The sequence below is a fragment of the Alligator mississippiensis genome, chromosome 3 (genome assembly GCF_030867095.1).
Source record: "Alligator mississippiensis isolate rAllMis1 chromosome 3, rAllMis1, whole genome shotgun sequence".
In the NCBI taxonomy this organism is placed as follows: domain Eukaryota; kingdom Metazoa; phylum Chordata; order Crocodylia; family Alligatoridae; genus Alligator; species Alligator mississippiensis.
The window spans coordinates 130,354,038-130,372,773 of record NC_081826.1 but is presented as its reverse complement, the minus strand read 5'-3'; the positions used below and the strand labels follow the sequence as shown (position 1 = coordinate 130,372,773).

The following is an 18,736-nucleotide window of genomic DNA, read 5'->3' as shown; positions in this document are numbered from 1 at the left end:
AACTAATGAACTCCATTGTAAAAACAAGTATCATCCTGTGGTGGAGATAGTTAGTGTGCCGCAACCCACATGCAGACACTGATGGGGCTGGCTGGGGCACGAAGGTGCTTCAGTGTAAGGGCTGCCTGCTGGCTAGCCCTGCACTGGAGCAGCCTCATGCCCCAGCCAGCTCTTCCACAGCACATTGAGCTGGGTCAGAACAACTGAGCCCTGGGCACTCTGCCAGCCAGGGCTGCTCCAATCCAGCTCAACGCGCTGCAGACCCAGGCACATATTCAAATGCTGCACCCGGGAGCAATACACTCCTGTGTGAACTGCGCCAGAGTTTATTGCTTCGAATTAACTGCACGTGTAGACGTGCCTGCTGACTCCCACTGGACCATGATCATTTCAGTATACGTGCCATTGGGTTTGTCTAGGTGCACTAAAAGATGAGGAGGTTAAACCATGAATTACAGAAAGCAGAGGTTTCTGCTAAGGCTGTATGTATTAAATTATAAGTTTGTCTGTTGTCCCACTACAGAATACACACACTATTCTCTGGGAGGAGTGAGGTGGGATATGGTACAAAAGAGTCTCAGTCAACAGCAGGGAGAGCTGCCTCTGCTCCTTCCAACTTTCTCAAATGGCATTTAAGGAAATAGAAACCCATAGAAGGAAAACATTTTGAGGAAGTACACACTGAACAAATCACTGTTTTTAAACATGTACAGTTTCCTTTTTTTTTAATTTCAGAATAGGTTTACTGTTGAAAAATGGTATGTACTAAAGCCACCACATTATACATATAGATAAAATATCAGATAGCAAAATCTTACTGTATGAGCAATTAGTTGTAGTACTGTATAGATGATACAATCAAAGATATTTAAAAAAACCTAAATGAGTTATGTACTTTGAAAGGTGCATTAGGCACAATGTGCATCCTGTAACTAGCTTTGCAAGCATATAACCATGATTTCACTGTTACAAAGTATTACAAGTGATCAAAAACATGAGCTGATTTTTAGTACTATGTGCTGAAATTGTACAAATGTATACAACACTCCACCTTAGTGTTATAAAAGCATGTACAGTAAGGACTACAAAGTAGAATCAAGGAGTTAAACTAAGAAATTATCCCTTTAGTTTCGATTCAGAATTAATACGGAATAAATCTATGGCTTTACTTCATGGACGCATGTGAAGATTAATATGCAAGTCTTGCAAGTGGCGGAAGAAGCAAAACTTTATCCCCAACAAATATGACCTACTATATAATAGTTCAATGAAATACAATTAGTATGAAAACCAGTTCTAAGGCATCTGACATATGGCATGTGCCTCAAATCACAAAATAACCCCCTCTCAGTCATCAGAGCCAGACGTGAGATTATGTATTTGTTAAGGGGGGAAAAGAACCACAGAAGAAAATAGCAAGAGAATGAACCACAAATAGAGGAGATGAGAGAAATCAGAGGAGTGAAGAACTTCTAAACAATGTCCCGAAAGGCTTTAGCTTAAGTAACATCTTCTAAAAAGGATTATAAATCTACAATTAGCAAAACAAAACAATTAGTCTGTGTAGAGTGAAATAAAAACTTGGCTGGTTGAAATTTGAGGGATATTCTACATAGACATACTAGAAAAATGTTTGATTAAAATATCCTGCTTTTATTTTCCACTAGCAAAATGTATTGCTGAGAGATGTACTTTTTGCTGTTTTGAAATAAAAACCATGATGGTTAGGACAGAGCTACAAGAATCACACACTTTCTAGGGATACATGTTCATCACATCAGACATGAATCATCTAAAAGGTAAAAATAAACATCTTACTGTTTTAAATATTATTTTTGATTAGCAGAAACATAAAAAGGAATGCATTGGAACATGATTGTAACAGAGTATACCATGCAGAATTTTGGCTTATTGTGTGCAGTGTACAAGCCAATGATGTGAATGAAGTATTTTGTATTTTAATCCCTTACATTTGCATGACATGAGGTCGAATCAAAATTATAAATGAAGGCAAACTGTGTAGAAACTGAAAATATCAGAATACCTATGAAAATCATGCCGGACATGTTTATTGTTTTTAACATAGGATCTGCTGCTTGAAGACCTACTACAGCAAGCATGCTGTACTGCTACTTCTAGTTCTTTATGCTGCTAAAATGACCTTAGTCTGTGATCATGGCCAGCAGGTGCTGTATGGCATTAGGAAGTTAACACATAATCTCTGCAGGTTCAGTGACCAACTTGGAGCCATCCCATGCTGTCTTGAACTGTTCAGGAACAGGAAATTCTTTCTGGTAAAGGGCAGAATCAACAATGACAGTTAGATAAACAATGGACATTTTATGCAAACTGATGGAATACTATTAGTGCAGCATGATTGACAAGGCATTTATAACTCAGCCATGCGTGGATTAAGGAGAGGCCTTCTTCATTACCCCAGGAAGCGGTTTCAATGCCACAAGGAGAACAGACACATTATTACCATAGTTCATATGGCTTTGTTAATGCACTGGTTTGTTACAGTGCCCCTCTCCCATTATTTGGAACAGCTAGGCAAATGAATCTTGTTTCAGAAAATACTCCAGATTCGATAAACTGCCAGTCAAGCTAACTCAGTGGGAATGCAGTAAAAAGAATTTAAATTTGAATATTTAGTGACAAGGCTGATAAGAATTTTAAAGAGGAAGATGATATTCTGAAAAGCAAATGCTGTGGCCAATCCCCAGGATTTGTGGAAGGTTTAATCCCTAATCTCTGGCTAATTATTCAGCAATTTTTCCTTGACAGGCCATAGCGCCCATAAAAACACAACAGTGCTATTACTTTAAAAGTGAGGCGTTCCAAAGGCCATAATATCCCCTGCAAAGCAAAGTCAATAAAGCAGGACTTGACAGGAAACCTCCCTCTGTTTGTTCAGTGTGTATCTGTCAAGGCATACAGGGACACTGCTGGAACCCTTGCCTCAATCCTAGCACATCTTGTATGGTAAAAAATATATGCCACTTCTAAAGTGTGGAGGAAAAAGTTCCTTCTTACAGACTTTATTAAGAGTGCTTCGGTAGACTTCCTCTTCTGAAGTAACTGGATAGTCATCCTAAAGACACATTCATTAAAGGGCTCTGAATTTCAGAAAACGTTAAATACCCATCCTCTGGAAATTAGATGCTTTATGGCATCTGAAATTGGGCTTCCAAAATATGGAGTTATTTTTAAATATTTGAACATGGTGCATGGTTTCTTTCTATTGTCCTTTCTCCTTCTTTACAAAAACAAAAATACATAATAAATACATACATAAAAAATCCACTGAAGGAAATTCCAGTACAAAAAAGTTGTAAGATCAAGAAGAATGCTTGGTTAAACCTTGTACTCACAATTTTAAATCTGACCATTTGAGGGGGACAGTGGGTGCAACAATGCAGTTCGACAATAATATCAATTTCTATTGTGTGTACTGAATAATGCTAGCAGCAAAAGAAAATGCTGTGATACTACAGACCTGACCGTAGTTGAAGAGCCTTAGCAGACACGAGTAGGAGCCCTTGCTTCAGGCAATGTACATCTTATATTTGAATGGCTTTCATACATATATGTTATAATGTACTGTATTGTATTTGTACACTAAAATACATTGCAATATATTATAACATAGTACAAAAATGTTGATCTTAACATTGGGTTTTCTATAATTATGTGTATGAGAGTGGCTTTTTTGGTTTTGTGGGGGGGTTGTTTGTTTTAAATGGGAGATTATATTTAGAATCATAGAACAATAGGGCTGGAAGGGATTCCAAAGGATCATCAGGTCCAGCCCCCTGAATAAGCAGGAAAGACATCTGGGGTCAGGCGACCCCAGCCAGGTGACCGTCCAGTCTTCTCTTGAAGACTGCTAGGGTAGATGATTACACCACTTCTGGGGGGAGCTTGTTCCATAGTATGGACACCCTAGTTGTGAAAAAGTTTTTCCTAATGTTCAGCCTGAAACTATCTTCCAGGAGTTTGTGGCGGTTGTAGATACCTGTTTCATTTAGGATAAAAACTCAATTGATATAGGAGGACATAAAGGCTCTTTTAATGTAAGGAGTTACCTTTCACCCTGGAAAAAGATATCCCTTGATGACTCATGACTGAGACTACTGGTATATAAGGGAGGCTATATTTCTGTGTATTTCTGTCTAGAAGAGGCTATATTTAAAGTTTACTATTTAAAAAATCTGGCACCTTTTGCTGGAAAGTATAAAAGGCTAATAAACTACAAAGACTACAAGTGGGGGAAGAACTGTGACAGTCTTTAAAAATATCCCACTTACATAGTCACTGTCTTGGGGGATGAGGATGTTCATTTCAGAGGACTTGGCACTCACAATCTCACAGTCTAAGGATTCTTCGCTGAGGTATATGTGGCAGCCTTCTGTCTTATTAATAGAAATGGTTGGCACTTTTCCCATCACCTGAGGAGGAAAATATATATCTAATACCAAATCCAGATTATTAACACTACTAGTAAAACAACAACAAAAAAACAAACCTTCTCCACCTGCCAGGGCTGTCTTTGTTCACTTGTATCAGATGTATATCAGCTGTCTGTATGATATTTTTATTTGGAAGCTTAATTATATTTATTCTGTTCCTTTGATACGCTAGTAGAAAGCTGCTGTGTCAGTGGTTCTCAACCTTGTTAGACTCGAATCAAGGCATAACTCAGAAAATGCCAGCTCCTAGGGCACCTATACACGTGCCAGACATCTGCTCTGACACATGCTAATTAGCCCACTCCAGCAGCCTCCCTGTCATGTGTATTCAGCATCTCCACGCTTCAAAATGGTGGCGGGGGTGCTTTAACTTAAGCTTGTCGAACAAGCTTAAGTTAAAGCATCACCGTTGCCATTTTAAAGTGTGGGACACTGAATACACGTGGCACTGTGGGTGCTTTAATTAGAGCGGCTCTTGGAGACACTCTAATTAAAGCGCCTCCACCTCAAGCCCGGAGCATATGTAAAGACACCCTTAATTTTCACTCCTCTTTTGACTATGGAAAAATAATAGAACAATTCTCCTGCTGCAAAGAACAAAGGAAGATCACAGCAGGGCAGAATGGGATTACCACCATGGATTTCTTTTTGAGATCTCTGGGTTTATCCTGTGAATCATGCCTGCACACCTAACAGTACTGATACTGTGCAGCTCCCCATGGCACCTTTGAAAGGATCTCAAGGCACCAGAGGGTGCTGTGGCACCCTAGGTGAGAAGCCATTGTGCTAAGATTTGCAACTATATTAAATTTTTCCTCCAGACCCCAAAGTTCTAAAATACCAAGTATTAACTTAAACATACATACAAACTGAAGTCCCCAACCCTAATTGTCTTTACCAAAGGGGAAAACATGACAGAATCCATGTACAGTCCCACTGACACATATGTGCAACTGCAAGGTTCCTCACTGAGATCCAGACTTCCTTATTTCCAGTGATGCCAAATACTCCTGAGCTAGAGAACCACTCCAAAAGTTTCTTGCTGCAGGCTGGAGGGGTCTCCAAGGTCTTAGGAAAGGGGTTTTCCCTCCAGCCACACTGCAGCTCTAAATGTACACTGAAATCAACTCTCATTAAAATGATAAAGGTGCTTCCTTATATCCCTCTAAAAGCAACTGCAAAGGCTTTCTTGGAGGGAGATGGGAAAACAAGCCTGCTCTTGTTTACAATCCTGCAGAACTCAATATCTCTACAGGGCAGGCTGCCTGAGTCACCACTTGTCAATATTCCTACTCCTCTTTCCACCCCTCCATAACTGAAACTAGAGATAGCAATATACTCTGGTCAGCAGATCAGCCAGGAAGAGGTTATTCAAAGTCATCACACTAAAACAGTGTGTGATCACTGATAAATACAGAGGTCATCCAGTGCCTAACAGCCCATCATTGCATCCAGCTATCTTTGACTTTCCAATCTGAATTACCAGTACCCATTTGCAGCTAGGTCAGCTGAGGGCAGCCCTTAGACTAAGTGCAGAAGAAAGCTTGAACTCATGCCTCTAGAGCTGTAGCAAGAAGTCTTAACTGCTTTGCCACATGTGAACCTTATGATAAGCACATACATAACAATTTTAAAAAGTGTCCCCTTTTCATTCCTGTTAAGACTTCATTTTCAGCATCAGTCTCCTACTACAATGATGATCACCGAATCATAGAAAGTGAGGGTTGGAAGGGACCTCAGGAGGTCACATCTAATCCAATCTCTGCTCAAAGCAGGACCAGTCCTACTAGATCATCCCAGCCAAGGCTTTGTCTAGCCAGGTCCTAAAAACCTCCAAGGATGGAGAATCCACAACCTCTCTGGGTAGCCTGTTCCACTACTTTACTACCTTTCTAGTGAGAAGATAATATCTAATACATAATATCTAACTAAATTTCCCTTGCTGCAATTTGAGACCATTGGTCCTTGTTCTGTCATTTGCCACCACTAAGAAATGAACATAATCAAGGGTGCCTATACATCTAATTACAATGCATCACAGCAGACTTGATTAATCGAGTCAGCTCTGACTCTCAATTAGTCAAGTCTGCTGGCATGTTCTAATTAGGAGACTCCAGCATGTTGCAGTGTCTCAAGTGTTCAGCATCCCATGATTCAAGATTCAAAATGGCAGCAGGGGTGCTTTAAGTAAAAACTTGGGGGCGCTTTAGTTAAAGCACCCCATAGCCATCTTGAAATGCAGGATGCTAGATACACATGATGCTGCAGCGTTTTAATTAGAGTGGCTGTCTATGAGCCGCTTTAATTAAAATGCCCCCTCCAACCCTGGAGCATGTGTATAAACAACCCAAGTGTCCATTGTCACATACAGTCTCTTGTCTCATCTTTGCAAGTAGGCCATTGCAGCTAGGTTGATTGTAATGTCAATCAATGGGTTGTATCATTTTAAGTAGAAGAATCAATCACTATCAGTGGGGAATGTTTGCCTAAAGATTAGCATCAAGGTGGGAAATAATGCATTTCTCCTGTCATACCAACAAAAATGCTGGAATACTTACTGGCCACATCTACATGACAGCCACTGTATCTAACCTAAAATTAATTGAATAAGCTTGAGGTAAAGAGCCCGCGCCATCATTTTAAAGCACAGGGACGCTGATACATGAGATGTGGACACTGGCTAGAGGCTAGTTAGCACACTCCAGCAGACTCTATTAATCAAGTCTGCTCCAATGCACTGTAATTACAGCACTCTGGAGCAGCCTCCCAGCATGTTTACAAGCACCCACAATCAAGAGTCACTCGCAACCTTTTTCTAGGCAAGTTGGAAGAATTTCATGAATCTTAAGGTAATTTCAATAGCATATGGTACACTCTAGATAGTATAAAAAATCTCTAATAACTGAATGTTATTTTAATTTTCTTCTTTTTAATCTTTGTTTTCCAAATGGCTATTTACCTGAATCTGAATATCTCTGGAATTGATCACTTCCACAATGCCCACGACATTGTCAAACACGAGGCCAAACTTTTTGCAGTTGTCTGAAGAAAAAACAAACAAATGAAGGAAAATAAAAATTGCTTCTTTAAAACAAACAAACAAAAAATCATCTTACATTACAACACTTATACTCATTCCTGAAAAAAGTTAGATATGTGAATAACTTTAAGCATATAAGTAGTTCCATTAAGCAGAATTATTCGAATGCATAAAGTTTACTTGCACGTGCCAGTTTTAACAAAATGATTTCATATGACACTGTCCACTCACCAACTGTAATGGAATTTATTTTTCCTTTTATCTGTAGTGTAGATTTGTTGCACTTAAAAATGTATGCCACTTGCTTGAGTTCGGTGTCAGTAATAACAAGGTCATTCTTATCGTCTTGGTATTCCTGGTTTTTTTTAAAAATGCATACGTTTGTTTAATTGATTATTGTCTTAAAGCATCAATAAGAGAGCAGATTTTAACATGACTCATCTTCCAGTAACTGCACTTTTAATTCAAAGGGAAATATCCTAGAATCATAGAATCACAGACAATTAGGGTTGGAAGGGACTTCAAGAGGTCATCTAATCCAACCTCCTGCTCCAAGCAGGACCATCCCCAACTAAAACATCCCAGCCAAGGCTTTATTTATCTGGGTCTTAAAAACCTCCAAGGAAGGAAATTCCATCATCTCACTGAGCAACCTGTTCCAGTGCTTACTAGCCTCCCAGTGAGAAAGATTTTCCTAATAGCTAACCTAAACTTCCCTTGCTGCAACTTGAAACAATTGCTCCTTGTTCTGTCATCTGCCATCACTGAAAACAGTTTGGCTCCATCCTCTTTGTAACTACCCTTCAGGTAGTTGAAGGCTTATTAAATGCCTTCTCAGTCTTCTCTTCTTTCCAAACTAAATAAACCCAGTTCCTTCAGCCTCTCCTGAGGAGTCATGTATCCCTGCCCTCTAACCATTTTTGTGGCCCTCCACTAGACTCTCCCCAATTTGTCTGAATCCTTTCTGTAGTGGGAGGTCCAAAACTGTACACAGTACTCCAGATGTGGCCTCACCAGTGCCAAATAGAGAGTAAGAATCACTTTCCTCGATCTGCTAGCAACACTCCTACTAATGCAACCTAGTATGCTGCTAACCTTCTTCCCAACAAAGGCACACTGTTGGCTCATATTCTGCTTTCTGTCTACTGTAACCCCTAGGTCCTTTTCTGAAGAGCTGCTGCCCAGCCAGTCAGCCTCCAGCCTATACTGGTGCATGGGATTGTTTCATCCTAAGTATAGAACTTTGCACTCGTCCTTAATGAACCTCATGAGATTTCTTTCAGTCTAATCCTCCTATTTGCCAAGGTCTCTCTGAATCCTAGTCTTATCCTACAGTGTATCTACTAATCCCCCCAGCTGGGTGTCATCTGCAAACTTGCTGAGGGTCCACTCCATCCTCACTGAAGGCTGACTGAAACTAACTGATGGTGCCCATGAGGAGACCTTGAGTGGGAGGTGTGCAGAGGGCTTAGTGCTGTGGAGTTCTGCATTTTGGAGAACTTAGTACAGACCAGGTCAAAAAGCCTGTTTATTTTGGAATTAAATATTTATACATAAAACTATTTAAAGTTACACCAGTGCAGTTGCTTGGTTACCACTCAATTTTAGAACAAGTAGGCGCCTTCAGAAAGAACAATTTTTTGCCATACTATTACATAATGCATCGGTGTTAGGTGTGGGCAGCACAGTATACAACAATGATTAGAACATGAATACGTCTCCTTTCATTTGTAATGTACCAAGGGCTCAGTGACATCCTACTTCAATAAAAAGACTCTGATTATACCAGCAGTTTCTAAGTGTTTTTAAATTAGCATAGGCCAGTCGATGCAAACACTGTATATATTTCATGTGAACTGTGATCCATGGAAACAAGAGCTCATGATATTCCAATGCAAACTTACAACTATGTAAACTACATTTTGTCTTTTCCTTCTTATAACCAGCACAGCCAAGCAGCCACATAATTTTCCCTGAATAACTTATTTGCACGTCCCTACAAAAACCAACACCAACATCTTTAAACCAATCAAACTATTTCTTCTACAGACTGGGTAAGAAGATGGAGAACAAATATTTTCTTTGTTTTTAAATAAATGAATAGGGGACGGTGATACTTAAAATATAAGTACTTAAGCAGCAATATTCCCATCTGCTAATAGAGGGAAATAACATTCCCACTGTATCATAAGAGTATCATTCACATATAAGAACACCTTGCAAGATGAAACCTTAATAGCAGTTCTCTTTAATTTTTCTCTCAGGGTCCTTCAGACTGAGTGAAGAAATGAAGTATTGGTTCAGGAATGTATAACTATATTCTCCGATTTAGGTAAAATATTGTCCTAATCTCACAGATACATGAACTAACTCTAAATCCTATAGAATGTCAAGGGCTAATCTGTGGCCAGATGGGGCAGCGGAGAACCACTCTGTTCTAGGAAAAGCACTGAGATTGCCATCCCTCTGAGGATGTTGCCTGTGCAAGTGGTCATTGTACATGTGTAAGATGCCTCATAGACATGACCTGAACTTACCACTCTCCATTTTTTTCCTTCTAGTTCTAACACAGGTGAATGGCTTTGCCGAGGAGGAGTCTTGGGAGAAGTGGGGCTTGGCGTATGACTTTTTGTAGGAGAACGCACTGGTGGACCCTGGGCACGTAGACTAGGATTCTTGTGAGTCTTCTGGTCATCAGAGACATGTCGGAGTCCTAAAAAATTGGAGGCACTCAAATGAAAAAAATCTCTTTTCCAGTGCTAAGCTCCCAAGAAGGTTGATGTGTAAACAGGGAAGAGAATATTTTAATTAGTTTGGTTATAGCAGTATTAAAAAATTCCCTACACTTTTACTTTAAGTATTTACCCACAAGGGGAATTATTTGTCCTCATACCTTTAAAAAAGTTTTAACTAAAGTTATTTTACTGTAGATGGCCTGTCACAAAGAAACTCAGCAATACCTACTGGCATCTATCCACACGCAGATCTAAATACTTGTTATAGCTGCAATGAACCATGTACTGTGCCACTTCATTCATTTTATAGTTTCATCTGTGACAATTAAATCCTCTCTCTCACCCACATTTTGTATTGCAACCCCTCCCCATAAGACCTTGTGCTAAAAGTCTTATTTCATTGCATGTATTTCACCTCAAAGTCATATATTCTAAATAAGATTGTCTAGTCTTATTGGAAAAAGCTTAAAAGCTGTACCTACATGTACTGGCAACATTACAGACTAGTATAGTAATAAGCACCTCTTTATCTAACACAATAACATTTCAGTACAAATCAGCATACTGTGTGTGACTTTGCAGAGTGGGCAAATTCTGGTCTATGTTACATCTGGACACTGCCACTGAAGTCAGCATGAACAAGAATCACAAACTTGAGTGTTCATAATCCTTTCCTTTCATTCCCATTCATCAGCTCAGCAGCAATGATGGGGGGTGAATGAAGTCTTATCAATTTATTTGGTTTCTATGGTCTAATATTTGTCAAGCATTCAGCCATAAGTCCTTTTCTTGTATCTACAGTGCCACAGTTTCAAGGTGGTCTCCAATCCAAGTGCTGGCCTGGCCCATGATACTTAAGACTTGAATCCTATTTTACCTTTATATACTTATATGATACTTACAGGGCTGCTTAAGTGAAATTTTTGGGACTTATGAAGAATTTAGATTATCTTTCCACTTGCGTTCCACTTTCAGTTCTACAGGGCTATTTTTTGATGTCTGTAATATGGTGCCTAAATTCATACTGAGCCCTGAATTTCAAAAGTGCTGAGTACCTTCAGGTCCTACTTATTTCTATGGGAGTTATAGGTACAGAGTTCTGCTGAAAATTCAGCTATTTATTTGGGTACCTCAACCTGAATTTAATCATCAAATTTAGTCTTCTAAGCTCAAAAATGCTGGCCTGGCAATCTCTAGGTGTGACCACAGACAGAATTTGGCTAAGTACATGTAGCAGTAGCTCTCTCAGTTGGCCAAATAGTGACAGACTGAATTATTTTCCTCTGACCTCTGGTAATTGCCTCTCCCTGGTTAAGCTGGGCAAATAAGGCTGAGCGAGATGCAGTTGCTTCATCCTTGGGGTTTTCTGTATCAAAGAGAGGAGGAGGTCCTGGTGGTGGTGGTGGAGGTGGAGGCAGCGAGACGCACTGTCCACTCGTTAGAATGGATCGCATAGACATTGTTGATGCAACTGGTCCCTGTAAGAAAGAGATGGAAATTATTTTCAAAATAGAGTTTTAGGGAACACTTCGTCATTTCTTCCATTCTTGGACTTAGATTTTGACCAGCTTAGACTCAGGAAGACTTCTGGCACCAATGAATGAACAAGTATTCTTTCTCATATATAAGAGAAAGTGTTTTCTTTCCCCAAATACTCAGATAAAATAAAACAGAATGCTGTACATTTAGCAGAATCCAGACAGATATCGATTTTGTTTTTCCACACACACAACATACAACGCTTTTGACAGCCATCTATGTACCGCTAAACTGTCTATGAACAATGTTTGGTGCTTGCATCTTTCTTGCAAATATATAAATTACAACATAGTGAAAAATTATGGTAACTCCGGCTGGTGAAATTCAATGCTGCACCTTAGAAATTACAATTTGTCTGGTTTTAAAACTTCTAAAATTACAAGCATTTCTATCGCAACAGCTGCCTGGATTATACTGTCTATGGACTGCATTATCAAATGAGTTGTTTTGGTAAGGTTCTAACTAAGATTTGAGATTTCTAATTTGTATGACCAATGGGGACCACAGAAAGAATCTAAAGAACTGTTATTTATTTGTTCTATCTTGCCACTGAGTGTCACTCTGACTCCAAGAATCATTCCTCTGGGCAGCACTCTACGGAGCAGGGCATAGACTACTGTAAAATTTTAAGGACCCTCTGTGATAGATGAGATTGGCTCTTATCAGTATGGTTAGGGATACAGTCATTATGAGCGTAATTATCTATATATTCACTAGACAAACAAATACATGAAAAAATAAGAGAAATTTAGTCTGAACTGCCGTAATTGGATTCCTTTTTTAAAAAGTTATGTCCAACTAGGCATGCATGTTATGCTGATACTGAAAAGTTAAAAAGTTAGTATTCTTGGTTAGATTTAGAGGGTATTTAACCCTTTAAGGTGCTGTATATTCCTGTACTCCATTAACATAAAAAGAATAAGTGACTGAATATCTCATTTTCTTCATGCTTTTGTCAAAAAAAATGGAAGTCCTATCGAATAATTTTAAAAAAGAGTTCAAGGCACTGTAAAAAATACTACCCTTTGATCCCCCAGTAACAATGATCAGGGGGAATACAGCATTTTTTCTTGCTGTAAAAAAAGATGGGCCTGTCCCCCAGTGACTACATCATGTGATCATATTCTAGTTTCATACCCCTGACCCTCCCTGGAGTAACATTAAAAAAGGAAGCCATAAAACTGCACTGGTTAAAGTTGTATCTTTGCCTGTTGTTATGTGGGAACAGAGTAAATACTCATGATGGTGTTACATATTTGAGTTGAAAGACTGTTAGCATCCATGGGACGTTTTTCTGCTTAATATATGGGTAGATGTTTTCATACAGATAATATTAGAATTGTACTGTCCACATCTGTGGAATACTATCTATATGCAAAGAGAAACTGGCGCTTGGGGCAGTATCAACGAGTAGGGGGCACAGTCATCTCTACAGGGATCCAAGCTCTCTTCCGGATACGATTCCTGCTTGCTGACAGTGTTGCTGATGCCTCTGGAGTGAATGTAACCACAGATTTCAGTTCCAACATTGTGCATGTCAGTGAGAACAATGCCCTCTAGAGCCAAGCAGCATGCATGTATGCAGCGAAACTAATTCCAGATGTACATCACTGTTGTACACATTAAACTGTTGTTTGGACATGGGAATTATTAGCTAAGAAGGAAGAACTCGATAAACTTGATGACTAAAATAACAGGAACAGCATGAAACTCAGCAGTACCAAGCAGAAGACTAACAAGAATTACTGCTATAAGCTGGGAGCTCATCAGTCGGAAATGACAGCAGAGGAAAAAGATCTTAGCTGATAACAGGAATAACTATGAAACACCAATGCAATGTGCCTGCGAAAAAGGCAGATGCAATTCTAGGATGTACCAGGTGAGGTATTTCCAGCAGACAGAGAAATATTAATGCCATTGTCTAAGGCATGGTGATCCTCATCTGGAATACTGCAATCTGATCACCCATGTTCTACAGAAATTAATTCAAACTGGAACAGGTACAGAAAAGGGCTGCTAGAAAGATCAGGGGAATGAACAGGAGAGTCCTAACTCTCATGAACAGAGACCAAGAGTGCTCAGCTCGTTTCATCTAGTAGAATGCCAACTGAGAAGGCGATATGACTCCATTCAATAACTATGTCTGTGTGCTAAACACCAGGGAGGGAGAGGCACTATTTAACCTAGTGGACAACATTGGCAAAAGGGTAAATTGTATAAAATGGCCACAAATACATTTTGGCTAGGAATAGGAAGAAAGTTTCTAATCATGTAAGCAGGGAGATTCTTGAAAAACCTTCAAGTAAGTGTAAGTGAGCGATGAACTTGGATAAATTCATGATTGGAATTACATCGTGTTGTTGTTTGTAATGCCAGGTGACTGGACTTGATTCAGGAGATCTGTATCTCCTGTCCTATGTCTCTGTGAGGCTGAGTCCACACCAAAGCTGTATTACAGTCCACAGCCTCAAACAGTAGCCATTGCAAATAAAGTCTGCTCTGGACAACGCGGTAGCCCAAAACATTGAGTTAAGAGATCCATTTCACTTCCACGGTTGCTCTACCTACACTAAGCACATATACTGCGGCCTTATACACACCCAGTGGATTTAATCTGCAAATGACCATTTTTTCTGCATCATTTCTCCATGCTGCTGGACTGCTTTTCCATCCAAAAACAGACCTGGTCCAGAACCCATTGGAGTCTACAGGAATCCTTTTATTAAGTTCAATAGGTTTTGGATCAGGCTCTATAGCACAGGGGAGCACAGTGGCAATTCTGTCAGAAGCAGAAAATGTTGCATTAACTGCCAAAATTATGTTAATACCACTATATATTTGTCTATCCAACAATACATCTGAAATGTTATTTTTAGCTCTTTTACTCTAGGATATTCTTACATACTGTATATTATGTTTCTTGCAGTAAGTAAAGGGTCAGAAAGCTAATCGTTTAAAACCAGTGTAGCTTTGTATTCTTCCTATTCTGTAGTACGAGCAGACAATAGAGGTGACAAAAAACCTGCACTTCCACTACTTGTCTAGAATTGGCTGCAGTTCTCAATGATTAGGGATCAAAAGGGCAAATTTGTTGCAGTTCCTTTTCTCTTAACTAGCATACATTTCGGTAGCCTGGGAAAGTGGAGCCAAGAATATGCCAGGTCAAAGACACAAAATTTACAGTAAACCTCTGTGGTAAACTTTTATCCTGCCACCCCAGATTCTCTCCTTCACAGCCATGAAACTCAAGAGCAGAACTTACTCCTGTCTTTTAGATTCTTAAAAGCTAATTTCATGTTAGTGTTATTCCAGCTAGTTCCAGTTATAATTCAGGCCATTAGGATATCCAACAGCAACAAATCTCAGACACTGGATTTGCTGATAATTAGCTCAGGACTGAGTTTGCTCCATTATGCATGCACATCTCAGACCCCAGAGGGATAGAGTGTACGCCAAATACAGTGAAATCACAGTAGGGAAAGAATGGGAAGAAATAAAGCAGGCCCATTTAAATTAGGTGGCAAAAAGAATTGCACTGCAAACACCGTAAACCCTTTTAAAAAAAATATTTTACTTGACCAACTGATATCAAGCAAACTCTCCTACTCGATAAAGTTCACACCAAGAAAAAGTGCTCATATGAGGCCCTGCATGCCTTAGAAATCCTGGATGCTTGTGAGCAAAGAGACAGGGGGCAGGCAAGCTGACAATGTTTAAGAAAGGTCTCCTCTCTCGCATACCTGGCACACTGGTGCTGTATTGCCACCAAGCAGGCAGCTTTGGAAGGGTCAGGGCCTGTCAGTTGTGCTCATATTTAAGAAAACCTGTGCAGGTATTAGCATGGGGGAGCTGTTCCTATAGGAGATGAAATATTAGCCATAGAGGGGGTTTATTATGGGAGTGATATCACCAACATTGGAGTTGGAGGGGGGGTGGAATTCTATAACTATCCAATTTCCACTAAGTTCTCTTCACAAAGTCCTTTTTTGTGCTTTGTATAGGGTGGTACATGCATGACCCTTTGGGAATAGGAAAAACAGCACATTATATACGCACAAAAGTTCATCTTTTCTAAGGCAGCAGGTGCTTAAAAGCTTTGCTATTTGCAAACAACTCTTAGATTAACTTTGAGCAGATGTTAACAACAATGTATCTTCACACAAAGAGTATTTAAAAGCCATTTGACTAGCAAGGACTGTTATCTGCAAGCCCCCTTTCTTCTAGGTTTATTTCAGCTGTTTGCCGTGGTAACAGCTGCTCCCCTCCGCGCTGTGGTTTATATACATCAACTCAAGTTGTACTCATGGACGCTTGTTCTCATTAACATCTTTGGGTGGTCAGTTTTCACCACTTGCAAGTGCTCGCCTTATTTAAAAAAAATATGAGGGAAATCAATTAGTTAAAATGACAATTTTATACAAACATGTGCTTCCTTTCAATATACTCCTATCTCATTCACTTCAAAGCCAACCTCTCTTCATCAGACAGTAAAAGCAATACTAACATGATTTAAATCTCGCCTTCAAGAGACTTCATAATTGAACAAGGTGCTTGTGTAATGTCCTGTGAATAATGCAAAGTCTGGAAAAATCCAAAGGCTCTCAAGCTTTTTGGATTTCAGGCACTCCTCCAAAACTTTTCTGAAAAGTGTACACCCAATTTCAAAAACTAATTGATATGTTACAGTGCTTACATCCTCGCAGAAGGGGCCAGGCAGTGGGAGTGGGGGAACAAGCTTGAGGCTGAACTTATTTGCTTATTTTCTCACATGTCTGGGCACCCTTCAAAGAATCTGGCATAGGTGACTGGCCTCTCAGGGGGTACAATTTGGGGGCAGGCCTGGGGGCAGGGCAAAACCCCCACACTCACTCCTATACTTCTGTGCTGCAGCTTAGTGCCCCCCCCCCAACACACTGCCAGCCCGCACAACAAGAAAGCTGCCCCGTTCTGAGTGGTGCTGAGTTGGGGGTCAATCTCAGGGGGGACATGTGCCCCTCTGTACCCCCTCCCCACCAGTCACCTGTGATCTGGCAACACCCGAAGATGCTTCAGCATCTGAGTTAAGAATCACTAGTCTAGAATGTGCCTTTACATAGCTTTAACAGCTTGGTAAGGGACAAAAAAACTCCACATTTTCTTGCCCTGGAATTTCTTTGGCAGTTTTCTGTCAGGGGAACAAACTGTTCCCTGCTACAAACCCCATGTAGATCAGGACCAACAGCAAAAGACCTTGGGCCAGATTCTATTCTATGACTAGGTGCATAAGTGGACTTGGGCACCTAGGTGTGATTTTCTTCCATCCTGATTGAGTCCCAGAAAAACAGTTAATGAAAAATGCAAATTGTTCCTCCCCCTGCTTGATTTTTTTCTTGCGACTGAATTGTAAAGTTAAGAAGGCAGCATGTTAAAAAACTAAATGTGTTAATGGATTTTTAAGACTTGAACACGGTGGAATAGACCTGCGCAGAAGTCAACTCAGGCTCCCAATAGGTAGAACAGAGCCTGGCCCCTTATGTCTTATATACTGACTCGGCATTCTCACATGCTTACAAGGCTCCTGCAGTTTATAACTTCCTAGGGGAGATCATTCAAAGGGGGATATCACCCTCCTGGCCTGGCCACAGGGGAAAGAGGAGAAAGTTGCTCAAACGCAGCTGACTCCCCTACACTGTATCGGGGGTAGAGCGGGATGAACTAACTTTATGTGTCGTGTGCAAATCTAGAGGGATGTCTGGACCCAAAGCTGTTTTTCTGAAGTAGCCATTCTATGTAGATCTTGGTAAATAATTTAAGCAGTACAACATGCCAGAGAACTTCAGCATTTGGTATACAACAGCAACAGGCACAAAGAACCAAATTCATCTTCACTGTAACTCCTTTGACTTCACTGGAATGATACCAGAGACAAATGTGGTCCTTTATTTCTTGTAGTTTATGTCCTGATTATAACAACTTCCTTTTTTTGGGGGGTGAGGGGGGAATAACATCTATAAGCTTCAACTGCACATGTAGGATGCTATGGACACACAACATCAGTATTTCATCTGTGCGCCACTTGCTAAATACAATTCAAGATGTTTTTTATATCTTTAGACTTAAATCATTAGGGACAGCGTTCTCAACCAGTGTGTCATGACCCAAAAATGGGTTGCAAGAATATTTCAAAGGGTTGCTAGCAAGTTGCAAAAAGTGTGGGTTTCACAAAAAATGCGCAAAAGTGTGGGTGTCCCCTTGCAGGCTGGCAGCATTCCAGCCTGAAAAGGGCCAGCCAGACAGGGTTGTGGGAACAGCCCCAGCAGCCGGATGAAGGTAAGTGTATGGGGAGCAGGGGTTGGAGGGCCAGGGCCTGGGGACTATCAGGGTTGGGGAGGCAGCCTGTGCGTGCGTCCGTGCATGCGTGCGTGTGTTGGGGTGGGTGGGCAGGTGCCTGCTGACACTGAGGGAAGGTGGCTGCGTGGCCAGGAGCTGAAACTGGGGGGGGGACGGACAGGGACAGACGACTGTGGGTTGGGCACCAGCAGGGCCATCGGGGTGTGGGTCAGGACAAGCCATCGATCTTTGCAAATGGGTCCCAGTATGAAAAAGACTGAGAACCGCTGATCTAGGATCCTACCATAGAGAGAGTCTCTTTATGTCCATTACAGGATTTACAGTCTCCTGGACCATTCTTGTTGCCACTTCCCAAAGCTCACGTGCAGGCAGTCCTAATCACGCTCCAGGCCCATTTGTTCCCTATGGCAGTTGGTCAGAATTCAGATGTAAAGAACCACAGAATATTGTTATTATGGTGATGTTCGAGTGCCCTAATCAAGTGAAATCATCTGTGGTAGGCACCATACAAGCACAGAGGAAGACACAGACATGTATCTATATTTCAAGGTTTTTTGTATAATGTATTCTATTTACAACTACAGGGAAGATGGTAGGGTGAGAGTACTTATGCAGTGGGA

General features: G+C 40.5%; 1 protein-coding gene across 2 annotated transcripts in view; it reads right to left on the bottom strand.

The window, feature by feature from the left end:
* Window positions 1-694: 694 nt before the first annotated feature.
* The window catches only part of CAP2 (cyclase associated actin cytoskeleton regulatory protein 2), a 94,581-nt gene continuing 76,539 nt past the window's right edge, over window positions 695-18,736 (bottom strand). For both annotated transcript variants that reach the window (XM_006273051.4, XM_059724402.1), the window contains 6 exons: window positions 11,536-11,725; window positions 10,050-10,225; window positions 7,744-7,867; window positions 7,432-7,514; window positions 4,311-4,451; window positions 695-2,291 (listed from right to left, as the gene is read on the bottom strand). In XM_006273051.4, coding sequence (XP_006273113.1) covers window positions 2,208-2,291; window positions 4,311-4,451; window positions 7,432-7,514; window positions 7,744-7,867; window positions 10,050-10,225; window positions 11,536-11,725 — 798 coding nt within the window. In that variant the 3' untranslated portion in view covers window positions 695-2,207. The remainder of the gene's footprint in view (window positions 2,292-4,310; window positions 4,452-7,431; window positions 7,515-7,743; window positions 7,868-10,049; window positions 10,226-11,535; window positions 11,726-18,736) is intronic.